The sequence below is a fragment of the Lepisosteus oculatus genome, chromosome 2 (assembly GCF_040954835.1).
Source record: "Lepisosteus oculatus isolate fLepOcu1 chromosome 2, fLepOcu1.hap2, whole genome shotgun sequence".
NCBI classification, from domain to species: Eukaryota; Metazoa; Chordata; class Actinopteri; order Semionotiformes; family Lepisosteidae; genus Lepisosteus; species Lepisosteus oculatus.
Window position 1 is genome coordinate 76,510,690 of NC_090697.1, and position 26,823 is coordinate 76,537,512.

The 26,823-nt window shown below is 51.5% G+C and overlaps 1 protein-coding gene across 1 annotated transcript in view; it reads right to left on the minus strand.

Annotated features, from left to right (window-relative positions):
* Positions 1 to 308: 308 nt before the first annotated feature.
* The window catches only part of elk1 (ETS transcription factor ELK1), a 28,655-nt gene continuing 2,140 nt past the window's right edge, over positions 309 to 26,823 (minus strand). Inside the window, exons 2-9 of the mRNA XM_069184208.1 lie at positions 15,699 to 15,907; positions 14,690 to 15,067; positions 12,815 to 12,967; positions 11,821 to 12,084; positions 11,345 to 11,480; positions 10,173 to 10,375; positions 8,970 to 9,071; positions 309 to 8,081 (exon numbers count right to left, since the gene is read on the minus strand). Of these exons, the coding sequence (XP_069040309.1) occupies positions 7,983 to 8,081; positions 8,970 to 9,071; positions 10,173 to 10,375; positions 11,345 to 11,480; positions 11,821 to 12,084; positions 12,815 to 12,967; positions 14,690 to 15,067; positions 15,699 to 15,907 (1,544 nt within the window). The 3' untranslated portion in view covers positions 309 to 7,982. The remainder of the gene's footprint in view (positions 8,082 to 8,969; positions 9,072 to 10,172; positions 10,376 to 11,344; positions 11,481 to 11,820; positions 12,085 to 12,814; positions 12,968 to 14,689; positions 15,068 to 15,698; positions 15,908 to 26,823) is intronic.

The window sequence follows — 26,823 nt, forward strand, 5'->3', positions numbered from 1 at the left end:
CATGTGACCACCGGTGACGGTGACTACTCGCAACATCTGCAAAGAATCTATTCACTCGACTCGGCCAGCGTCGAATTCAAATTGCATACACCATCCTTTTCAGATCCTGAAATACAAACGCCAGAAATCCAGAAGTAAAGTTTGTTCTCAAGCCCATTATGATCAGATCAATCAGTGGATCCCACTGATCGATTAATGCTTTAAAAGGTTACTCCTCATCTCCATTCATGCATCACATGCACAGGGCAAAACTACACTTGAAGAAATATGCTTTATGTGTTTGAGTATTAAAAAAAAACCTCGAAAAACAAAGAGGAAAATAGGATTTTATTTCATTTTTTGTTATAGTAGTTCCAGCTTTTTGTTAGAAAAAGTGATACTCATCTGTAACATATATACATACAAAGTAGACTGCAGATTAAAAAATACAGGATTTTCTTGAATGTTTATTTTCTCTTTCTCTCCTCTCTGTAAATACATTATTTTAAAATATTCTGAAGGTCACATTAAGGAAATAAAAGGGACCTGCCCCTCTCAAATACCCTCTCCAAAAAAACAGGCCTAGAACCGGGGCAGAGAGAGGAGAAATGGCGATCAATAAGCATCTTCACAAAAATAGTACATTACATTTCGAAACCACAACTCAGAACCTCTTAAAGCAAGGCTTTTTATGTAAATTCCAGTACAAATATTTCTGACAAGCTTCCCACGTACAGAAAAACCATCTTTTTAAAATGGCAACCTTCTGGTAATATATCCAGCAACATCTTCAGTTACAAAACACAGCAAGCAAAGCAAAATCTTGAATAGTTTTATTTTAAACTGCTTGGCAGTGGAATCGGTCCTCTGTAACACAAGGACCAAATATCTGTATACAGGTTAATCCTCAGGAATGATTGTTGGCGCTTGTAGCGAGACTGAAGATCTGATGACAGAGTAGAATTATCAAACAATTCTGCTAAATAATTTGCTGCAACAAAATCTAGAGAAATGTCACAGGAAACATAAAACACCACAAAGCTTAGCACAGAATTCTCTATATATTACAATCTTGATAAGCACAGAAATATCATTCTGGACTAAGAACAAAAAGGCCAAAAAATAAATACATCACATCTTATCAAGACCTTTTGTGTTTCTAGATAGTTGTGCAGAATGTTTTGTAAAAACCTGGCATTTCTGCAAGGTGGAAAAGGACTTAATCTATCCCTTGATCTCCCTTCTGTAAAAAGGCATTTTGCTTCTGACAAAAAAATAAGCATTTGCCACTGAGGCAAAAGCTCTAACCTTGGCAAGTTCTTTAATTCAATAAAAAATATATTTACTCATTAACAGTGGAACTCAGCTCTCAAAGCTCCAGAAACGACCGTCGCAGACCGACAGAAGCAAGCCGTGTTCCGGACTGGAATTCAGTTTTAATGCAGGCATGATACCATGTGTCGATGACAGAAGACACACATGGTCACGGGCCAATCTACCCTTTGAGACGCAAAATAAGATGCTTACACCTCCCTTGAAAAAAAACCCAAAAAGCGCCTTTTCAGAAACCAGTTACAACCTCGAGGCTAAAACGCGTCTTTTTTTAAAAACAACTGTTTAAACAGCTTCCAAAAGATCAAGGGTAACTCATTCTCTGAAACAAGGCTGCCCTGCCTGTTGACTGCCTAGCTAAGTGCCCAACACTCCAGTCTCTGTCTTCTGTCTTTGTGCTGCCCGTCGCTGTCACAGAGCATGAGAATTATAGGGAGGAGCGCTGGGAGAGGGACACTGACCACCGCAGGGCTGTGTCGTTCTCATGGCCATGCAGAGCCCTGAGGACAGTCCAGCAAAGTCCACCTGCACTGAAGAAAGACTCACCATGCTCACGAAAGGAAAGGCTCCACAGAAATATAAATCTCAACACCTGAATACCACTTGTGACTTTCTCGCACAGGAGGAAAGATATTCTAGATCCAGCACTTTTGGAGCAAGGAATCACCTTCTTGCCACAAGAAAACGTACAGTTTCATTTCAAAAATACACATTTCATGTCACAGAAAAATACTCTCTAATGCGCAACCTGAAAGTCAAAGTATGGCATTTCTAAAAAGTAGAGCCTTTTTATTTACTTTCTTTTTCTATATATAAACACTCTATAGAAAACAAGTTTTAAAGTTGACAAAAAATAAATATCACAGTGCATAAATTCAAAAATACCCATCTTTAGTTTTGCCATTTGGCTAAATTCAAACCTGTTAGGTAAGGTCTGTTCCATCTGACTTTGCACCAAGAGAATCATGTTTTACCACTGGAACATGTTCGTGCATCACAGAGCTGAGGAAGCAGTGCCCATGTGCTTGTATTATTGTTTTAAATTTACTCAGACACTCGAGAAGCATTGTCTTTGCATTACAACGCCAGAACAAGCATCGGCCATGAGCTGCTGACTGTTTTAAACACTCGTCCTCTGCAGCGCGGCCTCAGAGGTGTGCGGTGCAGATGGAACAGACCATATCCGAGTGTGATGGAACAGACTCCCACTGTCCTTCTGGCACGTACGGACGGCCGCAGCCCTGAACCAGTGAGATCTTCCCTGCTCTGGACACGTCTACACAGCCCTCTGCACAGATTGTGCCAGCAGGTGGCACTGCCCAGCAGACACAGGTGCTCTTGCCCCTGAAAGGCAAATAGGACACTCCAACCCTGGTCCTGCAGAGCCACAGGGTCTTCATGTCCAGTCCGCCCTGCTGTTAATTACTCAGGTGAACCCATTACCAGAGCAGGGCTCGTTGCGCCGCTGCTACAGGGTTTGTGAGGAAATGGGTGTTGGCGAACAGAGAGCAGAAAACCAGAGCAGGGATATGTGGCCGGCCCCAGTGTGCACCCAGGCTGACGGACGACGTACACTCGTGACCGTGCTTCATAACCGCCCAGCCCCACGCAGCTATTGTCAGCAACAGCAAAAAAGATCCTAAAAGGGGTCCGGGCGGCGTGTTTGGAAAAGGCACGTGTGTGTGTGGAAGGGTGCCACCTCCAGCCGGCGAGTGCCGTCTGCCCAAGAGCTGGAGGCTGGAGACCGAACACGCAGCCCCCTCGCCCTGCGCCGCGGTCACCTCGCAGGCTGAGAGAGAGAGAGAGACCACCCACCGGCTGACATAGGAAGCCGGAGAGAGAGAGAGTCTCTCTGCAGAACCATTCGGGACACGCGCCCATCGTTTCAAACTCGTTACACGAGCACAACCCGCAGGAAGAGCCGACGGCAGACGGCGAGAGGCACGGCCAGGAGGGGCGGGGAGCAGGACAGAGCACCAGGCAGAAAGACCTGGCATTCCGCCAGCTGTGTGCCCTGCGCCTATTGAAAACCCCCGTGAAGCCTCGTGCCAGGAACACGCAGTCACCCGCAGCGGACCTGAACACTGCACTGGAATAAACCCCAGCCTTGCAGCACAGCCAGCCTGCTCTCATTTCTGATGTCATTATAAAGCAGTTTTAGGACCAGGACAAAAAAAAAATGAATCACTATTGCTGGCTCACAGGTATACACAGACACTGGATGGCTTGTAAGAAGGGACAACTTTCACTGTGAGGCTTCTCCCCTGCGACGGGGCGAGACCTTATCTCGAAATTCCAGTGCAAAACGCGACAAACTGTGATCAGTCCTAAACGTCAGCCCAGCGTCTGTCCGATGGGATTGAAGACAGCTGATGTGGCTCTTCCAGACCAGGTGTGAGGCCAGGTGGACAGCTGGGACCTCATCGCATCGCACCCTGCTGCAGGCCCTGGGCTGTGCTGCACACGGACTGGCTCCCGGCACGTTTCACACCCACCTCCGACCCAGAAAAGTCCAGTCCAATTCACACTCAGCATGGCAAAAAAGGTCTGAGAGGACCAGAAAACAGCTCTTCTCTTACAAAACCTCAAAAGAGCCAAGATTTCATAAAAAATAAAATAAAAGATTACAAGCTCCATAATGAAATTCCGACAGTAATCCCACCTGCTTCCACAACAACATCAAGTCAAAACCCATTAAAACTCTCTGCACAATTTGTACTGTCACAGCCCCCTTTTAAAAGCACTGAAAGGATACTTATATCTCTTTAAATGTATACAGTATGTACATATAATTTCTTTTCAATATAAAAGCATAGAATAAACATTTAAACAATCTGCAAATACACAGAAGTACATTGGTTTCACCCTGGGTTTGTAGTGTATGTGACAAGGCAAAGCATTTTAAGGCGAACAGTGATTTCTGAAAAAGGGTTTTATCTGATGCAATTTAGGCTAATTTGCTAGCCTAATAAAGGCAGTAATATCTGTTGTGTAATTACTAACTAGCATGAACTGCGGTAGTTTTAGAACATGCCTTTCTCTGTATCAGAACACGCTAGAATAATTTAAAAGCAACTCTCCCATCACAGACTGGCTGCTGGGGCTCTTAGGATCCATTATCTACTGCGGGTGCCGAGGACTGTGGTGCGAGTACATGGGACTAGGAGGGAGGTCAGGGTAAGAGCCCCTTCTGTGCAGGATACACACAGCGGAGGGAGGATTTCCAACAGCTGGAATATCGGACAGTCTGCGAACTCGATGCAAGTCAGCAGACAACCTGCAGCACCTGGGAAATGTGTTACTGAGAAGGTGGGGGAGTGGGATACACTTCCATTAATTAAAACTAATAATCAGTAACTGTGCTCTCTGCCCCAGCATGTGTGTGCTCGTGTTGGTGTGTGTGTCTGTACGTGTGTCTCTGTGTGTATTGGGGAGTGCTGGTGTATGTGTTTTGGGGGTGTCTGTGTGTGGACACATGTCTGTGTGTGTTGGGGGTGTCCGTGTGTGAACACATGTCTGTGTGTGTGTTAGGAAGTGATGGTGTGTGTGTGTGGACACACGTCTCTGTGTGTGTTGGGGGTGTCTGTGTGTGAACACGTCTCTGTGTGTGTTGGGGGGTGTCTGTGTGTGAACACATGTCTCTGTGTGTGGTGGGGGCTGTTGGTGTGTGTGTGTGGTGGGGGGTGTGGAAGGAGACTCAGTGGTTTGAGATCCTTGCCCTCAGATCTGACCTCTGACCTTGTCTTCCTGTGGTGATGGACAGTGAACGGGCCGAGACCGAGATGGCGGCGCTGACAGCCGGGCGTGTCAGAGCGATTCATTCGCTGACTGACTCGATTAAGAAAAATAGTAAACCCTGAGTACGTCATGGTTGAGTACAGACTGGGGTTCGAGAGTCTGGGCTCCATGGCTATGAACCCGCTGTGTGAGGACTGGGGTTCAAGTTGAAAAGAGAGAACAATCATTGTCAGGGAAAATAGTTTTACAGAACCACTGTCGCCATCACTGTGCTTAACGAGGCATCTTCAGTCACTCAGTCAAAACCATATTGTTTCAAAGCTGCACATATGAGAGTCAAATACGTTTCCTGCATCAAGAGCAAGCCACAGCAGGGCTGGTTTCTGATCTGCGCTAACAGAAGCAGTGATTCACCTGCTGCCGCTGGGAGATCAGGAGAAACCAGAGCACCTGGTGAACGTGGGGAGAACACGCAAACTCCGCACAGAAGGAGCCCCAGTCCAGAATCAAATCCAAGAGCCCCTAACAATTAGGCAGCAGACATTATGGTGAACATCAATTAAAGGAAAACAACTTCAGCAGACGTTTAACCAATTGTGTAGCAAATAAAAAATCTGGCTAGAGAGGTGGACAAAGCTCAAATGTTCCCCATCGGGAAGGGAGGCAGTTCTCCCTCCCCCCTTCATGATGCTCTGGCCTCAGAATGGGATGAATGGGATCCTCCAATCACAGGACAGGAGGCTCGTCTTACACAAAGGGTGGTGGGAGTTTGGAACAAGCTACCCCTGCCACGCTGTTCAAGCCGATGCCCTGAATTCCTTCAGGAAACAGCTGGTTTAGATCCTGCCTGGGAACAGTTAGCTTCTGACTACCCAATGGGCCGCATAGGCTCCTCTTGGCTTTTAGAGACATGGGACCTGATGCAAATGATCATGGAATGATGGGACAACGTAGGTATCATGGGAGACAGCTGCTCTCATTTCTTCTAAACCTTTCTCATGCACAGCAGAACAGGGTGAGAGGAAATGATACATTTAGGGGAACCACTTGTGTCAGGTGATACTGCAATAGAATTACTGCCATTGCTTATTCTGAGACATCAGACAAACCCATAAACTCCACATGGCAGCGAATGATACTCTAGCAATGATACTATATCTGTGATGATATATCTATATCTATAAAAATATTTGCATTGTGAATCGCGATTTGCATTGCATCTTGGTGGCACAATCTTCAAATACTCTCGCCTGCCCTTAAATTATATATTTCAAATTTCAGTGTAACATCATACATGCTTCTCGGCTCACTAAACTGTCCACCAGGCATGCCAGCTCAAGAAGTAGCGGTTTCTCATCAAAGTTCATATTTCAGACCTTAACAAAACGGAGATTTCAGAAACGAGATGCAGCCGACAAAAGCACGGCACTTGGGACCAGAAAACATGCGATGCAGGCAGACTTCCCTCTGAATTTCTCTGCAAGACTGCCATCTTCAGTTTGTGCTCAAATCCAAACTGGCCACCTAATGGAAATACGAGTGATCGTCTTAAACCAATGACAGTAGCAGAGAGAGTGAGCGTGACTGCTCCAGGGTATACAGCCTCATGCTTCTGGTTTAAAGAAATAGCAAGACACAAATATTTGCAAATTCAGCAGAAATAATACTAATCCACAAGGTAACATTCAAAGGACGAATGCCTAAAAGCTGCGACAGAGCTGGATCTTTACACTTCCCCGGTCTTGGACCTCACAAACCCAAAGAAAAGAATGAAGACCAGAGTCATCCCCGAGCCGGACCGGCCCGTCGCGGTTCAGTATTTGGTAACGCAGAAGAATGAAAGTTGATGTAGCCCTTTCCTGAACGAGACGGGGCAAGATCCGTGGTCTCGGTTCGAAAACAAAAAAAACGTCCGCCGGACATCGTCAGAACAGCTGGCTTTGGTCAATAGTCTCCGTTTCCTGGAGTTATCCTAAAAAAATTTTTTTTTAAAGATCAGAGTGCACATTCCGAAGTGTCCATTCCTTCCTGGCATTCCGACTATGACATCAGGAAACTGTAACAAAAACAGCTGAGTAATGGAGCCCCTGAACACTAATGGCTGGAGGTCTCTACCAGCAGAGGGACGAAGGGTGGATCAGGGCCGGAGCTCACCACACTGGGAATGAGAGTCGGAATCCTGTTCTCTTCCCGTGTTTCTGAAGCAAATTCTATCCTTTAACAAGAAAACATCCACCGGTCTTTTGGCATCTGTGCCTTTCCCTGCCCGCTGGAGTAAAAAGGATGCAGGTTAAGAGCTCGTTTCCTCAGAAAGCTGTGGCACTGAAAACGGCCGAAGGCTCAGTCTTCTTACGGAAACGTGTCAGTGCCCAGCGACACAGACCTGCGCCTTCAAACCCGTACTGAAAACAGATAGCACATCTCTACGTCACTGTATATCATTCATCTCAAAAGCTTCAAAGGCTAAAAAAAAAAAAAGAAAAAAAAAGCACAGGGTTTCTCGACAAGATTTCCCATTGGGGATCAAGTCTGACCTGCGCGAAAGGTCAAAGGTCATCCGCGAAGACAGCACAGGCCCGGGTGCCAGAAAAGGCCCGGGTGCCCCCGGCAACAGGATCGAAACCACAGCGACGGAAAAGGAAACGCCCCCTGCCCGCCTCCCGCAGGGCCGCACGGATGAAGATCTAAAGCCTTCCCACGCTGCCTCGCTGCTCGGGAGTCGCCAGGGCGTTCCGTGGCGGGAGGCTCATGACAGCCCAGAGAAGACGGCGCCACGCAACCTGTGCCCAGCGCCCACTCCAGACCCCGCTGGACACGCCTCTCTCCCGTCCGTCCCCGCCGCCTCCCTGGCCCCGCGGGGAGTGATGACCAGCCCCCCGGCCCCTGCCGGAGCGCGGGGGGTGAACTCAGCCGGCGCCGGCGCTGCGGCAGCCTCAGGGCTTCTGCGGGCCGGGGGACAGCACCACCGGCGTGGACAGGCCGTCCACACTCAAGGCAGGGATGTGGATCTGGCTGCTGCCGTTGGACGGGAACTGGGAACCAGGAGAGAGAGGGAGAGCACTGGGTTACTGCTGCGCCTCCGCTGGGATAGAGGAGCAGTCTAGGACGAGGACTTCACGAGCTCAGACCTCGCGCCTGCGTCTCGGGGTGAACCGGTAACCCCCAGCTCCTGGCTGCACAGACGGGCACCCGGGGGGCGATGTTGAAAGGCGGCGATTTGACTCGGGTGCCGGTGTCCCGTCTCGGTCACCCTTTTTAACTAAAAAGGCCCAAAACGGGATTCCGCACTGAGGAACGCACCTGTTTTTCTGTATTCGACTGGGAATGTTCGGCACTACAGCGAAGCCCCTTGGGATCAACTTCAACGATGCGGGTTAATTGCGTTTAATGTTTGTTAAGTGAGAACCTCCACTCCTGTCCCTAGCAGCAAGGCACCCCTGCCCCTTCTGGAGGCCTCGGCGTGAGAGCATCATCTCGCTGCACTCCTGCCAGTCTAGAATCCTCATGTCATGTCCGCCTGTACCACTGTCCTCCAGCAGGGGGGGACGGAGCTCTACACTTCCAGAACACATCTTCCCGTTTCTCTTGAGAATCTCTGCACTGAAGCAGCCTCTTATTATAGAGGGCAAAACCTGTGTAGCTGAAACAAGTTTGCTCTCAGTGCTGAAAGCAACAGTAGTGTAACAGTGGACTCAAGGGAGGGGTTGGGACAGGTCGCCCAGGGCTCTGCCTCTGTGCCAGAGTAATACAGGGCAGGGCAGAGCACTGCTTTACACAGAGAGTTGTGGGAGAGTGGAACAAGCTAGGCAGCTATGGTGTTGAGGCCATTACACAGGGCTCTTTGAAGAAGAAGCTGGAGGAGATCCTGAGTTCAATTAACTGTTAATTAACAATTAACAGAAACTCGGCGGCCAGCGTACCTGGAAGGAGAGCTTGGCGGGGCTGCGCGGCGCGATGGGGCTCAGCGTGCTCCAGAAGTGGATGGTGGATGGCAGGGGGCTTGGCGTCAGCAGCACGGGGGTCTGAAACAGAGAGAGAGAGAGAGGGGGGACAAGCAACACCGGGCTGGAACAAATCCTGCCGCTCAGAATACAAAATACAGCAGAGGCCTTTCACTCCAGAGAGCCTGGGAACATCTACACAGGCTCCAGTACACTGCATGGCTTATGGCTTCAGCACTCTGCTCTCCTCCCCACTGAGAGCTGGTGTGTGGGGAGAGGACTGGAGCATCATCCAGGTGGGGCTGCACACTGGTGGGGGTGGAGGGGACCCCCAGTACTTGTAAAGAGCTCTGAGTGGAGTGCCCAGAAGAAAACGCTATATAAGTGTAAGGAATTATAATAATAATAATAATAATAATAATAATAATAATAATAATAATAATATGAGCCCCTGCTAACAGCAGACCTTGAAGACTGCAGTTTAGCAAGAGCCACTGCGAGACACTGAGGGAACTGGGGAAATAATACAAATATCAACGGTAACAACAACTGAAGGGTTAAAAATTCTCTCTCTGTTTCAGCAAAATGCCAGCTGCAACATTTCAGTATCTGCTGCTGATAAGACTAGGGGCCTGTAGACACAGAGAATGCTTGTTTTAAGAACCCCAAAGAACTGTTTTGTGTAGAAGGCCAATTATAACTACCTGCTAGAGGGAAACACTGATATCGCTTAGTTACGTAGACATCTTTTCATCAAAGCAGAAGTTTGCTTAACCAATCTAAATTAAGACTGAAGTTTTTCTTTTTGAGACTCAAGCTGTTTGTATTCCTTATCAAGTAAGCGTATAAAAGGTAAGCTGTAACTTTTCTTGTTGGAACCATCTTCCTAATTGCAAGGAGGGAGTTTCCCTTGGGCCAGATATACAATAAACTCCTCTTCTGCTCAGCAAAAAGATCTCCAGTGGATTTTTACTCTACACAACACTCATGCCAGCAACATGGAATGTCTATCAGAGGCTGAGAGAGAGAGAACAGCTGAGCACAGCACAGGCTGTGTCTCCGGACTGTCAGGAACAGACCGGTGACGTGGGCACCTCTGTGTGCACACGCTGTGTCGCCGCCCTGCAGGCGGGTGGGCGCGGTGCAGGTGTGGTGCTTCCTGCCCGGGCGGATCGGCCTTACCAGCGCGTGGGAGGTGATGACGGTGGGCGTCAGGGAGTTGCTGGCGCTGCCCGGCGCCAGCAGGCTGTTGACCGCGGCGCTGACCTTGTCCGCAGACAGCCCCCCGGGCAGCACCGTGGGCGAGGACGGCAGCTCCAGGCCCTTGGGCTTCTTCGCCTTCGGGGGCGGGGCCTCTGGTGAGTCAGCGGGGGAGGGGGTGCCTTCTGGGGAGCAATCAGACCGGGGAAACCCCCGCTGGCCGTTACACATGGGTACGAGCAACAGGGAACTTTCATTTGGAAACTGGGGCTGAGTACTCAACGATATTCTTGCTTCAGTCTAAGCCTCTTCTTAATTAGCCTGGGTGTTCTGCCAGACTGTCCCAAATTTGCAAGGAAGTAAACAGAGAATTCAGGACTGGGAGAAAATCACAACACACTTAAATTCAGGAAGACGGTGATGTGCATTTTCGCTTGCCATGCGCGATGAGGCGACCAAGCTAGCAGAAAATGCGCAATCGATTCCGTTCGCCTTTTTTAGAGCCAGCACTGCCCCTGCCTCCCTACACCACCTGCAGTGTGACCTCTCTCTCATTGGTGGGTTGAACTGTCAGCTCCTCCCCCCTGCTTGCCACTGGGCTCTGCTGTGGGCGGGGCTTAGGGGCTCAATCGTGTCGCCGTGACACCCAGACAGGCAGCAGAAACCAGCATCCACTGGTGTCAGAGAGGGTCAGGGGTCAGGCAGAGAAGATGGGAGGATCACCAGATATGTGCCCCATTCCCTTACCCATCTGAAGAAATACAGAAGAGGAACAAGTAAAGGTTTATTCCCTGCTGAAAAGAGAAGAAAATAAACAGTTTTTTTTTCTTCTCTTTTCAGCCTGGAATAAACTTTACTTGTTCCTTTGCAGCCTAGGCATGCTGACGCAGCTCCCTACTTGAACAAATACAGAAATACAAGTTTTACCAGGACCTCAGGTAATCAAGACATGTACCTTGACTGGAGGAAACCTGAATTCTGTACCCAGCGTGCTCCTGCAGCTTCAATGTGCTGCAACTCTCTCAGCTATGGCGGGAGTCAGCTGGGCAGCGAGGCCTGAGGGGTGAACGTCGGCCCATCGGTCTCTGCTGCTGCCCGGAACGAAGCTGAAGACATTCCGTGTCCCCCCTCCCCCCCCCCGGACGCCAGCTCACCTGCCAGCTCAGTCTTCACCCTGCAGGCGCCCTCGCCCCCGGCCTGGCTGGCGAAGTCTCCAGGAGAGAGAGGCGCGTCGACGGCCGGGGCGGCGAGGTCGAGATCTCCCGGGACAGGCACGGGTTCGGCGCGGACCTAGAGCACAGCGTGACACCAGTCAGCCCCAGTGAGCCGCCTCTCACAGCTGAGCGGACGGCACACCCAGGGTGCCATCTCGCCTTCAGAACCATCACGCATCTCTCAGCACTCGCTGCCGTAGGCAGATCCCGGAGGGGGTGGGCCCGGGGAGCGAGTAAGACCGACTGATGGCCGGCCCGTGTGCTGCAGTACTGGGAGAGAACCTTGGTTCTTCCCAACCCAAACGACACGGCTTCAGCAGTTTAACCTCACTGAGGACACACCACCGGATCGGTCCCCTAAGCGGGCAGCTGCCAACACAGCGGGCACCCTGGGGCGCCCGGGCGACTGTGCTCACCTCCTCGGCACTCTTGTCCCCCAGGCCCACGATGTCCATCAGGTCCTCCTCGCAGGGAAGGCCCGGCTCCTTGGCGGCCAGGGGTGGCTGCTTGATCACCACGATGACCTGGTGGTTCGGGGGCCCTTCGCCGTCGCTCGGGGCGACAGGAGGGGCAGCTGGAGCGAGGGGCGCGCCGGGGGTCAGGGCAGCTGGATCCGAGACCCCGGTCAGGTATATCCGAGGAGGGTCTCCCAACCTGGGGGCCTTCGGGGGCTGGGAAATCTAGGGCAGACGCCAAACAGAAACACCCCTAAGCATCTCCTGTGGCCGGTCAGTCCACAGTCTGTCAGACTCCGTCAGGTCCATGAGAGATGACCGCTCCGACTCCTTCTTCCGACTCTGAACTCCCGGCTCTACTGAGCTGCGAGGACATTTCATGAGCTTCCCTTCCCATAGAAAATAACTCAGACAATAACTGAAAACCCCTGGGTGATGAGTGTAGCGTAGAAGCCCAGCGATATGTCTGCTCCTGTCTCCCGTTCAATTAGCGTTCTATAACCAGAGCTGGACAGGTGTCCCGTGACACATGCCTCATTTTGTTAAGAATGAATGAAGCCATCGGTTCGTTTAATTAGGCACTAAGGTTTAAAGAAAACTCCCTTCAAGTGTTTAGCTTAACAGTCCAAAGCATCTAATGGGGTTACTCCTGACACAGGGACATGACCACCAGTGGGTGGCGCTGTGCCGCAGTACAGCACTGTTGCCGGTCTCTCATTAGGTAATACTCTGTGGTGGAAGCGTATAAGGAGCACCTGCGACGTACGACAAGGCCGGAGTTTCTTAAGAGAGTGGGAATGCAGTTGTGTGGAGCACATATTGTGACAGAGCTGTACTTGGAGCCCAGCTGTGTGAGATCCGCTCTGTTCTCCATTCTCACGGTTTGGTTTCACTCTGCCCAGTGAAGGGCGTTCAGCTGAAAGCCCATCTTGTCCGCGGCGGCGGCCACACTCACCGTGCCGACCTCAGCCGGCCCGGGGGCCATCTGGGGGCTGAGGGCGGGGGTGGCGGAGGGGGAGGGCTGGGTGACGATCACCTGCAGGGTGAGGGGCTCCTCCAGGCCTGCACCCTCCACACAGCCGGGCCGTTCCGCCACCTGCACACGCACCTGGGGGGGGGAGAGAGGATCGTCAGGCAGACGAGCAGGGGCCGGGTACAACCGCAGACGCCAAACGGACGCAGCAAGACAGTAAGAATGTTATTGTTTTATAAGGTATCTGGATCTTACATGCACATTTTCTGGAAAGGGGCGCGTGTAGCTCCTGGCCACAGTTCCGTTTGCGGTTTTTGCACAGGCTAACTCACTCCGCTACCCACTGGAGCTCAGCAGGGCTGAGCCTGGCCAGTACCTGGAGGGGAGACTCCTGGGAAGCTATGGTTGCTGCTGGAAGTGGTGTGAGTGGGACCAGCAGGGGGCGCCCACCCTGCGGTCTGTGTGGGTCCTAATGCCCCAGTATAGTGGCGGGGACACTAGACTGTAGTGGGCGCCATCTTTCGGATGAGATGTTAAACCGAGGTCCTGACTCTCAGTGGTCATTAAAGATCCCCGGGCGTTTCTCAGTAAGAGAAGGGAGTTGTCCCGGTGTCCGGGCCAAATTTCCCCCCTCGACCTTTACCGTGGCCTCCACACTGTTCCCATGTATGACTGGCTTGCACCTGCCCTGCGATGGACTGGCGCCCCCTCCAGGGTGTACCCTGCCTTGCACTCGCTGCTTGCCGGGTACGCTCCGGCTTCCCGTACGGTATAAAGCAGTTTGGTAAATGACATGACTATTCCACTCCGCACCCCCAGGGAAAATGGACTATTCCGCTCCGCACCCCCAGGGAAAATGGACTATTCCACTCCGCACCCCGAGGGGAAATGGACTATTCCACTCCGCACCCCGAGGGGAAATGGACTATTCCAGTGACTCCCATCTTAGAGCCAAGATGACGAACTGATCCCAGGGAGGCTCGCAAACCAGTCTCTTGGAGAGAAAGGAAGTTAGTCAGCCCAGTCATTCAGTTACCAAGTATATACATCACTCCTGCAAATGAGTAAGCAAGCAGATCACTGCTCAACTCGGTCATTGAAAAACAATCCGACGCTGGTGCACGTCAGTTTTCCAGTGTGAAGGTACTGAAGGCAGCCAGCACTCAAGAACTGAAGTTGCTCAGTTCTCCAGGGGTGTGTCAAAAGCCTGCAATCCAGGAAGGAAAAGAGCTGTTTGCTCTGCTTTATAATCTCTCCCCTCTCTCCCAGAGAGAGGATTTCCGATCTGCAGTGGCCAGAGCACCACACAGCCCCCCCCCCCCCCCCCAAAACTTTCTCGGCCAGTCTGGAGATGCGTGCTGGGGGCCCCGTTCTTATCAAAAGCTAGAATAAAAACTTGCTTCACACCCACGTATTTCCTCACCTCCGCCTGTCTGGCAGCGAGCGAGAAAGTGCTACAATTTCTTTTGATTCCTGTGGGCCCTAATTCTCGCGTGCCGCTTCGGTTTTGCATTTTAAGAATAACCCTCAGCGTGCTGTCGCTCTTGTCAGCAGCCGCAGGCAGCTTCTTGACGTCTATTACACGGCAATAACAATAATAACTTCTATTTATAAAGCGCCCTGCCAAACCCAAGGACGATGTACGTCATGAATAAAGAAAAAAGTAGGAAAAAAGAACAAGGGCATGCAGGTTTTTACAGACTGAATGTACCAGACCTAGACCTTGTAAAAAGGTAAGTTTTCTGTCTGTATCTGAAGAGCGTGAAAGAAGTTGTCTCCGTCATGCAGTGGAGGGGCTGGCTGTCCAACAGCGCCCCCTGGCAGGCCGGCCAGGGAACGGCGCGGAGAGCTCCTCACCTCTGGCAGTGGCCGGTCGGCGGCCAGGGCTTTCTGGGAAGGCTCGGCGGGCGGGGGCGCCTCGGCTTTGGGGGGGCGGGCCGCCTTGCTGGGCGCCTGCAGGGACTGGATGGTGAAGGTGGAGTAGAGGCCGGACTTCATGTAGTCGTTGCGGGAGCTGCGCTGGGCCGCGCCGGGGCCGGCGGCGAGGCGCTGCAGCTGCAGCCCCTTGGGCAGGGAGGGGGCGCCCTCGCCGCCGGGGCCCTTGGGCAGGTGCAGCGCGTCCGCCAGGCTCTCCCTCCGCCTCGACTCCTCCCTCACGGTCTCCGTGGCGGCGGGGTCGGGGTAGGTCACGAACTTGTAGACGAACTTCTGACCGCTCACTTTCTTGATGATGTTCTGCAGCGGTTTTTGGGACAGAGGCAGGGGGATTAATTTCACGCGGCCGCGGACACCCGCACGGAGCCCCGCGGCCTCGGTCAGCGACCTGCCCCCTGGTACTCCCACGGGCACCACTGAAGACAGAAGGCACGAAGCGAGCCCTTTTTGGGCCATCAAGCTCCCTTTAAAACGCCTCCCGCGGTGTGAAGTCACGACAAGCCTGTGGTTTAAGACGTTTTCAAAGTGGAGGGAACATAAAGGGTCCTAGGGTCTGCACATGCAGAACTGTACCGCGACTCCAAACCAAAACCTCAAATCCAGGAAGCTCTATTTTAGGCCTTTTCAGTAGAGAAACTAACACAAAAAAAACACCTAGCACCACTATTCCCCTGCATTTCCCTTTTAATTCTAAAACTTCTCTGCACCCATGGGAGAATGTGAACTCCTACGCCCTTAACCAATTCATTAATCACTACACAGTCCCCACTGTGGCTATTTACGAGCACTTTAGGGGTGATGTGGCGGCCCCTAGTGGTTGGTCCACTGTAACGACTTCTCTTTCCACGATAGGCAAAGCCTTTGACAACCCTCCTGTATCCCGCCAGCCAGCACGGTCTGGGAACTCAGCCGCGGCGGTCCCTACCAGTACCTTGTCGTAGTAGTAGCGCAGGGCGCGGCTCAGCTTGTCGTAGTTCATGTTGGTCTTGTTCTTGCGGAGCCCCCAGAGCCGCGCCACCTCCTCGGCGTCCAGCAGCTTGAACTCGCCGTCGCTGGAGGTCCAGGAGATCAGGTGCCGGTGGCTCTGGTCCTCCAGGAGGTGCAGCAGGAACTGCCACAGCGTGATCGACGGGTCCATGGCTGTGGAGACACACAGGGAGGCCGACACCGCCGCAGTGAGACCCTGCGCCTTGAGAGCAGCGCCGCCAGTTCGGTGCCGCTTCCACCGTCCCTTGGGAGGGACTAGGGCGATCTGGTGGCCAGGGCTCCGGGTTCAGGTCCAAGCTATGCCGCCGGGTCAGTGCTTGCTACCCCGAGTGTGTGACTGAATGACTTTGTGCTCTGTCCTTCATAAGGCTGCTCCACTGCTGCCTTCAGAACACTTCCTGACCCCTGACAAACCAACTGCGAAGCAGCACCGAAGGAAAAATGAACAATTTTTACAGCACTTCATGAATGATTGACATTTTCTGGATGGATCTTTTGCTGTGGTTAACTGACCTGAAGCACCGTCCACATCTCAGCCTGCCAGCCGGTTGGCTGATTACCGAAATGACCCGGTGTCACCTGTACAGAACGTCACAAGGGGGTACGGTGGTAATCTCCACTGCGCCCCCAGACTTGACCCCCCCTGACTCCCTGCCCGAGATGCCCTTCAGCTGCCCCGGCAGTGTCTGGAGAGCTCTGGCCGCTCTCTGCTGAACAGGATCTGGGTAGGTGAGCGTGAAGCCGGAGGCGGTGCTCAGCGAGTGGGTGCTGTACTCTTCCTGCCTCACGGGAGTCCACAAAGGGACAGTCCCCACGACACCCACACTGGCAGCAGTTTGCATGTACAGTAACTGCTGGCCTGTGTACTGTTCCTCACTCTTCGCCCTGTACCACGCACATTTTGCATTATGTAAATTTCTTCTCAGCTCCGTCATTTCTGAAAGTAAAACTGCCGGATTACACACATCCGCTGCATAAAGTGAATACTATTGTTGATACGGAGACGATCGTTTCTTCAATACCTCTGCAGCAGCATTTACAACTACTGTACGCTACCTTCGGAAAGAGGCCAAAGATGGCTCTCCTGCAACTGCTAATGCTCATTCCTGTAATGTACATCCGCACCTCTGCATGCTTTACCATGGTGCTTTTAGGCAACGTGTTCACTTCAATACCGTTTTATTGGGAAAAACAAAAGGGAAAACCAGAATGATAAAAACATCTCTTTCAAATTCTTACACTTACATAACGTGCACCCTCTGCCTTGGAAACCATCACCTTAGCAACAAGTGTGTAGGCAACCGTTACCAGGGCCCAGAGGAAGACATTGTTTCATTGATTCGCCGGTACCAGATTTGCACACACTTGTACATACAGTGCTGATGTTATTATTCCACTATTTTTCCAGGTGAATCCATTGAAAATACATTCTCGTATCCAGCGATGACCAGGAAACCTGTGTTCCAGGAAACACGGCAGGCAGCAAGTTCCTCGCTCTCCAGACCCCCTCCAGTCCACCGTCCGCAGCCTCAACCTACTGACCACTCCGCACACGTCCAGCGCCGCAGTGACCCACACAGGGATGCTTTCAAGAAACGCCACGCTGCAAGTTCCAGTTCAGGAGGAGAAACCAGGCCTGGAGTCACCTCCTCCGGCACAACAACACCTGCCCCACCCCGTCTGCACCAGCTCTTTTAGGGAGAGCAACAGAAAACAATGACTCAGACAACACGCAAAAGGACCTCCCTGTAGCTACACCACAAATGTATAAATTGCACAGGGGCTTCTGCCCCAAATCTCAAGTGCAGAAACCTTTCAACAAGTATCTCAACAAACCGCACAACATGTCCGCCAACCAGACGACCTGAACTCCTTCGGACCGGTTCTTGACGAGTACTGCGGGACTGAAGCAGGCTGGAAGGGCTCCAGGTTTGAGCAGGGCGGGGGGAAGAAGAGCCCGTTCCTCCTGCCCTCTCCGCAAGCCCACAGCCAGCACCGAGAGGGCTGTCCGCCGGGCTGCGGCCTGTCCAGGCTCGTGCCCAGGCTGTTCTCTCCCGCAAGGGGCGACGGTACCGGAGGGGTTGTTTTGTTTTTTCCCCCAAGGACGCTGTTTCTTAGAGCCCTGTGCTGCTGTTAGTCGCAACTTACACAACCTCAGAGATCCTGTTTTTTGGCCTCGTGCTGCAACTTGCTCAGGCTCGCCGTCTGGAATCGCCTCCAAGACAGAAGAAAAGCGAGAACTTGTTTTCTGAGTCCTCTGACACGGCGTGCCGAGGGCCAGACCTCCAGGACCGCGAGGTGTTGACTCTGAGCCATCTTGTTTACTCTGCACAGAGGCGCACACTGCTGGGAGACTGAAGCGCCGATTCATGCTTGAACCCTCCTCACCCTCCCCGACTGCACTGACCAACGGAGTACGATCAGCCACCTGCATGGCACAGGGGCTGTTCTCTGTGCTGGGGGGTACAGGGGCTGTTCTCTGTGCTGGGGGGTACAGGGGCTGTTCTCTGTGCTGGGGGGTACAGGGGCTGTTTTCTGTGCTGGGGAGGACAGGGACTGTTCTCTGTGCTGGGTGGGGGGGGTGTGGCATGCAGTTCTGATTTAAGTTTTTTTTTTTACAATTGGGGAAGCATCTTCCTTGAAATTGGCTACCAATAAGGAGTAAAAAGGCAGTCTGTCTCACAACAGACAAAACCCAAATTAATAGCTTCCTTGTGGTCTCTTCTGAACTTTTTTTTTTTTAAAACTATAGACCTGCAGATTTTTTTTAACAAAATCCCCAGTTTGAGAAGCACTACAGCTGAAGCTAGAATCTTCAGATGTTGATTTATTTAATTTGATTTTTTAAAACCAGTCCTTTGTTTTTAAATAAACCAACTCCACACACTTTCATAGTTGCCCACTTTCCCTTGCTCCTGGGAGGGGGGGGGGGGTTATTTTAGGCTGTGGAGGTCCTGGAGATCATGTGGGTCTGCTTGTATCCCCAGGACGCACAGACAGCCACAGAAGGAGAGACAGACAGCCGCTGATGTCTTGCTGAGAGCCCTGTTATTAGAGGAAGTGCTATTGCAAAGCTCTTACTGTAAGAACTCCCTGCTCCGTCCCACATGTCAGCACTTGGCATGCTGTGAGAGTAGTGTGCCCAGATGCATTCAGGAACCTGTTTTTGCTTTTTAGCTTAATGGCAAGCAACATTAACGTACAAAAAAAAACCACACAAATTTGTCAATCACAGTCCATTTCGAGATCGAGTCATCCCAGTAATTGCGCTTTTTAGCAAAGTGGGTGGAAATCATGTACTCTGCACCTGTTGGCCCTGGCGGAGTCGACAGGCTTCGGAAGGATATCGGACAGCCTGCTGATCGGCGTCCGCCTGCTGGGATCATGTTCCCCGTCAGCGCGTCGGGGTTGAGTCCCCGCCTCCCCGCGCAGTCCGGCTGGGAAAACGAGTGGGAGGGCGAGGGTGACGACACCCGGACCCAGTCCCTCCCAGCGTGACGCCACTGTGGGGCCCAGCAGGCTGCGTCTGTGAGGGCTTCTCCGGAGCCGAGCCGCTCGCTAATCCAAGCAGGCCCAAATCTCTTCCACACCGGTGAAGTCGGCCTTTGTCTGAACAGGTGTGCTGGACTCTGCCCTAAAACTAATTGCCCCCCAGGGGTGAATAAGGCCTGAACTGAATTGAGCCCCAGAGGTCAGGCCTTTTAAGGTCCTGCATCCCAGGACATTTCCACATGGCACAGAGAGAAGCAGCCTCTCGTAACGGGACGCCATCCTGCATCCAGGAGACGGGCGCTGGCGGTAAAGGAAAGCGCGCGGGCTGAAGCGGACTCGCGCCCGGCTGGTCCGCTCAGGGGTGGCCGCCGCAGCCCAGGCTGTCTCCACAGGACGCACGCCAGGGGAGAGAGCGCAGTCTCTTCGGCAGCCCGTGGTTAGCCGGCTGGTGCCGTTCCCATCAAGAAGGCAGCGGGGCTGAGCAGCAGCAGACCACAAGCAAGGTTTGTTGGGTTTTTTTTGTCTGTGTTGACGCGTTAGCAGCCTTTGTCGCTGGGCAGCCCCATTCCATCCACAGCGCCTCTGCAGAAATCCCCCGCTGCCACAGAAACACACCGTTTCTGGTAAACAAAAAGCCCACAGCATCGGGCCCACCTGCAGCAGCACCACATGTTTTCTCAACTTGTTTTTAACAAGTTTGATTGTTTTTTTAACGAGGAATCCTCAATGCTTTACTCCGATAATGAAGTTAATCAGTCTGGATTACTGCTATCACTTCTGCAGTGACTTGAGGATTAGAATGAGCCACCTGGGCATTACAGGGGCTGTTCTCTGTCCTGTGGGGAACAGGGACTGTTCTCTGTACCAAGGGGGGGAATAAGACTTTTCCTGCATCTGCAACTCTTCAAAGACATGACACTCCTCCCACTTGCCACACCTCTCTGACACTCCCACTAGCCACCCCCCCCCCGACTCTTTCAGACATGACCACCTGACTTGACCATGTGCTACACTCCTCTCCTGCCTGCCACGCCCCTATGACAGTCCCTCAAGAGATTCCCACCAACCACACCCCTCCGACTCTCCCAGAGGACACGCCCCCTATGACACTCTCACCAGCCACGCCTCTCTGACTCTAACCAGGGATTGCTCTTTCATAATAGGCCACAGAGCCAGTTGTGCAGCCCTGCTTGGGGAATCCCGGTCACAGGTATCTACTGGAAAAGTTTGTGTTGGAGAATCTGGGATTCTGGGACTGGTCAAGACCCTTCACGATCCCCCCAGAAGTCCAGCACCCTGCTGGACAGTACAGGTCACTTATTTATTGCGCATCTACACTTGCATCTGTATCTGAAAGGGGCACATCACGGTGGTAGAGAGTCTCCTCTGTCTTTTGGGTTTGTCTCTCAGTTTAGGGAAACCAAAAAAGCATGGGAAGACACGAGTGCGGACACACTGGCGGTTCGCTCCTGGGGGAGTATTAAGGCCGGCTGGGTTTGCTGAGCCTCACTGTCCCAGAGCGATCCCTGCCGCGCACTGGGGTTTGCAAAACTCTGCTCGGTGGGGAGGTCATGCAGGAGGGCCTGCTGATCTCCACCGATCCGACAGGCCGGCTGTAGAGTGCCTCAGTGCGGTGCTGTGCGCTGGGCTGGGGTTTCACAGGAGCGCTTCTAAACTGAGCTGCTCTGTGGTCTAGAGACGGCGACAACAGAGGCCTCTCTCTCTCTCACCTCCTCTCCTCTGCACTCACAGGCAGCCAGCCTCTGCACAGTTGACAGCATGCATTTCGATTGGGGGGGGAGAGAGAGCACGTTGCAGGTGAAAAAAGCAGGAAGAATGCAGGTAATTACAGGTCGCCTGGAACAGAAACCAGGAGAATCCAGGTGACTCCATGTATCAGAACAGAGGAACACAGCCAGGCCTGGCTGTCATCTTCCCCTTTCAATAAAGCTTTAATCACAGGGGGGTGTGCGTGTGCAACGCCGGACCCCCTGCCTCGGGACTGGGGGTATTCTGCCAGTCTGCCAGTGGCACTGGCGCCGAGGTGTCACACTGAGCAGGTGGCTCCACACAGACCGAGAGGTGCAGGAACACCTCTCTTACTGGGATTCGACTTGGGTCTTTACTGCTTGCTAGTGGCGTCTACTGCAAGTGTTTTCTCCGTGTTGGTTTGACAGCTGTGTGGGTGATTACTGTCTCTGCCTGGTATTTTAAATTCGAAGTGGCTTAAACACACACGCCTGGGCATTTCCCTAGAATAAAGACCGAGCCCAAAGGTCCAGCTGACAGGCCCGTCAACACGCTACTGTTTGAACCCACAAAACTCCAGTTCCCCTAATGACCCCTCCACACTGTGACCCGGTTCTACGGATTTACCTCCGCAGTCCCTGCAGACAGGACAGGATGACAAAGCTGCCCCTGATTTGATAGAAATAAACCCACACACACAATACTGATTACTGTTCGCATTGCTGGTTACTGTAAGGCACGTGACACATCCTGAGTTATAAATTGGGTTTTTTTACAAACTTTTCGACTCGCAATCCATCCTGTAATGCCAATACTGTAATAAGGGACTCCTCAATCCGACTGCACAGACATCCGGTGAAGATCCTACTCTCCTCTCTAGGATCAGTGGGAAACAAAGCAAAGAGTGAATTTAAAACGCAGGAAAACCGAGAGACGTTTTTTCAAGATGCAGAGCTTTTACAACGGAAGAGGTTTCTATTGTAACGCTTCTTCAAAATCACTGACTCTGCAAACCCAAACAGGCTACTCTCTTTCAAACTGAGGAAAAAGTTGAACTCCCCCCCCACCCCCCATCTGACAGCGGCACTTGACTACGAAAAACTGCAATAATCAATCGCCTACTGATCTTAAATTTGGTCACGTTAGAACACTCAAAAACAGCCTGGCGTTTTTGGTGGAGAGATTTGGGTAGAAAGCAGTTGTTCTGTATTGTTCTCAGATCTCAATATCTCAGAATCTACCTGTCAGGTAAAGCCTGATTTTAGTTACAGTGTCAGCTGAATTCTCTAATCTTGAGCTGCATTCCTTCTTGAAATAGTATACTGAATAAATAAACCACTGCAGAAGCCAAACTGAACCCCTCTCACAGGACAACCTCATGTCTAATTCCTGCCTCCCAGGTCACCGCTACCTGGATGAAAATACTCTGCCTCGTAGTGAAACTGCTCAAATGAAGACAGGTTAAGGAGTCCAGGGCATGCTGCAGTACCTGGTACAGCTCTATTAGCCCTACTGCAATAGTAATGCTGCCCCATCTGTACAGGATATGACTTCATTCATAATCCTTGCTCAAAACAATAAGTGTCCAGCAGCCCATCTGAATGATGTACTAATAACGTGCAGGACATGCAAGCTGCACTGAAGATGCTGACCTTCAGCAGTCCTATAAACAACCGCACATTCATCAACATTTCCCGTACAGAACAAACCGTCTCTCAGCTGTCTACACCCATCCGACTCTCCACGCTTTTCAAACTGCTTCATCCAGTCCAGGGTCGCGGGGGCGCCAGGGCCTATCCCAGCAAGCAGGGCACTCACGGACCCCGACACACTCAAGCCCAGAAGAAAATGAACCCCCCAGCGTGTCTTTGGACTGTGGGGAGGAAACCGGAGCACCCGGGGGAGCCACACATGAGCACCGGGAGAGCAAACAGACTCTGCACAGACGGTGCCCCAGGCCCAGAATCGAACCTGGGGCCCAGGCCTGCCAGGCAGCCATGCTGGCCACTGAGCCATCATGCCATCCCTCACTGCTATCTTCATTAACATACACTGCCAAAACGTCAGGAGCGTCAGGACTCGTTCCTCTTTCAGCTAGACTTCTCTAGAACAGAACAGGAGGCGGCTCTTCACACAAAGAGTTGCGGGAGAGTGGAACAGACACCCCCCTTACGTTGGCGACGCTGAAACCCTGGCTCCTCGGATTCAATGATCTACTCCTTTCCAAATGGGCTCAAAGCCCCAAACGACCCGCCTCGTGTTTCTGTTCTCGCGTTCCTCTCCCAGGACAACCCGCCCTCGTGGATCGCGTCATTCAGGCAGCTGAAGGCTCAGCCGTCTCACGTTCCTCGCACTCCCGGCTCACAAAAGGCCGCCCGAGAGACAAAACGGCTCTCTCCTTTCTCTAACGCAGCCGACGGAACAATCGCAGACACAGTTTCACAGCCTCGGGCCAGTGCAGGGTGAGAGAATCACCTTTCGTGCCGCCCGCGCCAGCCTGGCGCTGCCCGAACAGCGCTGCGTTCCCACACGCCGGCCAGCGCCGAGCCTTCAGCCCCAGTCCCCTGCGAAGCACAATGATCAAACTTCAGCGAATCCAGGGGAGGGTTTCTCAATGAGCGATCCGGTCTTACAATCAGACACATGCTTGACGTGATATTCCTAATCATACTCTCGTTAAATACGACAACAATAAAGCTCGGAAATGAACTTGATTTGGGACTGAATTGCATTTAAGTGAGACATCTAGAATATCAAACTTAACTTTTGCACGTTTTCTGCAAGAAAACAGCAGTCAACTGCAAATCCCCTGCAACACTGTACTGCATGTACACTGAGCAGCAGAGTAAATAAAATGTAACCGCACTTTCATTGTAACAGCAGACTTTACGACCTTCACTGTGTTTGTTCAGTGCTTTCTGATCCTTTATCACCACGATAAGGCCTGACCACGTTAAAAGTGACCCCAGCTCTCTGTACAGCTCGCAAACAGGCCTCTGCACTTGTCACTCAGTACTGCTCCTCACTCACAGTGAACACCGAGCGCAGGCAGGTTACATAACAAAACTCGCACATTTATCCAATCAATCATTCAATCAGCATTCAATTAAAGAGCAGCACAGTGTCACTAATGACTCTGATTCCACGTTGTGCTGAAGTGGGCCCAGTTAAAGCTCTGTGCAAACACAAGCACGGAACAGTCCAATAGGCCTAGTAAACCTGATTTGGTTAAGGCTCTTCTTATATTTTAAATGCAAAAAAATATTCCCCCTCTTTAGGGATTATTCAAATACAGTTGTAAGAAGCAAACAATGCCTCTTTCAGTAACAGGTAAACCAATCTGCATATCACACAGCAGGGTTTTTTTCCCTTTCCCTCGCTGCCCAAACAAAGGCCGAACTCACTTGTGACTACTGGGCACTCTCACCCCAGCTGTGAAAAAACGAGTTCGAAAGGGCCAAAGCCTTAGAACAAACCCCTGTCTAAATGCCCTGTTCAAACGTCCCTTGGAAGATAAAAAAGACATTAAAAAGGAGGTGTATCATGTGAAAATTAAACACCCATTTCTATTACTTTCAATCATTTCAAAACAAAAGGGATTAGAAACTAAACTTATCTACATAATTCAAGTCTCATGAAACACCCACATCAAACAGCATTTTATTTAGCCTGTAACGTCTCCTCAGGGGCAATGACAGACCTCCAGCGTCTGGCAGGTAAATCAAACTCTCCCAGCACGGTGATGAAAGAACATCCTTAAAAAGGAGAAAAGGCTCCCGAGCAGAAAACAGAAATAAAAATCATTGCCACCTTCCAGGTTTCTAAGCTAAGGCCTTTACTTTATTTTTTAAAAGTACTGCGCTGCGATACCTGCTAGTGAGGCTACAGCACACAAACTGTACCACCCTGCCCGGACCCTCTCTGCCCCCGCCTGCTGGTCCTGACCACCAATACCCCAGGGTGCACTGCAGAGCCACAGCTGAACACGGACTGATCTTCACGCTGCTACCAAAGAGATCCCAGATCCACAGAGACAAGGGCCCGACAAACAGCGTGCAAAACCCGTGCAAGCACAGAGAAAGACACCTCTTACATTCATATACAGTACTGCCTGAACCAGGGACTCCAAACTCAGGACAGGGGGCAGGTTTTCCCGTCAGAGAAGAGGCGTACAGATCGGGAGGATCCTCACTTTAGCACTCTTCCCATGTGCGGTAACGAGAAAAACTGAGAAACCGCCCTACTTTCTGGAATTCCCTGAGGAACAGAACTGGAAATCCCCCCTTCACCTACAGGATATATTAACAACCTCAACCTGCTGCCTGAGTAACTGCGGTGCTCTTACCAAGTAAGGGTTACAGGGGGCAGAGTTGTGTGATCGTATGATGCCGCGACATTCAATGAAACTCCCAGTACCGGGATTGCTGGTTTCACTAGCTCAGTATCCCCGAGTCTGCACAGAAACCCCGTCATGACCTGACTGTCACGTGACACACCCCGAGACCCCAGCTTGCTCGGGGGAACCCCAGGACAGCTCCAGCCCAGACCGCCCCAATCCAAAGCTACAGGAGCAACATCCCGGTGGTACTTTCCAGCTGCCTGAAGCCGTAGCCAGTGGGATGGATCTGTTGCTGGGCTCTGGGGCCACAGACTGATCCTCCGGATGCCGGATTTGGAAGGTGTGACAGAGGTTAATAAATCACCAGTGGGAGAGATGCCACCACAGCTGGTATTCAAGTGACAAGATGACTCTTTAATTCTTCGATCCCTGTTCTTGGTGGCACAAACACCGTTTTAATGGAGAAGCAGGCGTGGGTGTGATTTCCATATTGACATGTGCGGGCCGAGTTAATTATCTGGGTTCGTCTTTTTTGTGGTACTAAACGGCAGAAAATCAACATATTTCCATAAGCGGAAGAATTTCGAAATGGCTATAAGGCGTATAAGGATGGGGGAGATTGGAGACTGGCGTCTGGTTTACCTACAGTATTAGAGTAAGAAGTCAGAACTGAAAGCAAGATGGCAGTATTGAAAACATCTTGTAACCATGCTGGCAAGCTCATTCTCTCCCTCAACAAAACCTTTGCGTACTCTTTGTGGTTTCCCCTCTGACCGAACTGCGTCTACTGCGCCCACAACGTGCCTTAAGCCGTTTCATTTGACACACAGCTTTTTCAGATACTTTTGCTTAGCAGGAAGAAAGATATCAATGAATTGATCCACTGATAAACCGATCTGTCAAAGTAACACTGATACAGTCACCCAGGTCTTTACACACTCACACGTTTAAGACTCCCAAAGAAGATGAGCACTGAGCCAGTGGGGTTTTCACCAGCAGATGCAGGGAGAGTAGAGATTTATACAGAGCAGGCAAACCAGGGTCCCCCAACCCTGCTCCAGCCTGCTGGTGTTCCTCCCAGAATATCTTTCCTTAACTGAATTAATGAGTTCAACTGTAAACATTCCCCTGAAGGGTGCCTTTGCAGAATTTTCTTTTTCTGAGATGTTTTAACTCATGGGTTTAACTTATGAACTGCAAGGAGACGCTCTTGCTCCCCAGTATGATTAGGAGCAGAGGACTACTGAAGGTGTCCGGTGGATGCAACTGTCAGGCCAATCAAGAGTCTGATGCAGTAATGCAGAGCCCATCTGCAATGAAAACAAGCAGGCCCCTCAGCACCGGGGGATGTGTAACTGGAAGACTGCGGGTTCAAATCCTGGGTGGGACACAGCTGTCGGTACTTTGAGTGGCATATTTCGCCCTGAATTGCCCCTGTAAGAGACGCAGCTGTGCTGTGGAAGTGGAACTCCTTCGGGGCTCGACGGTT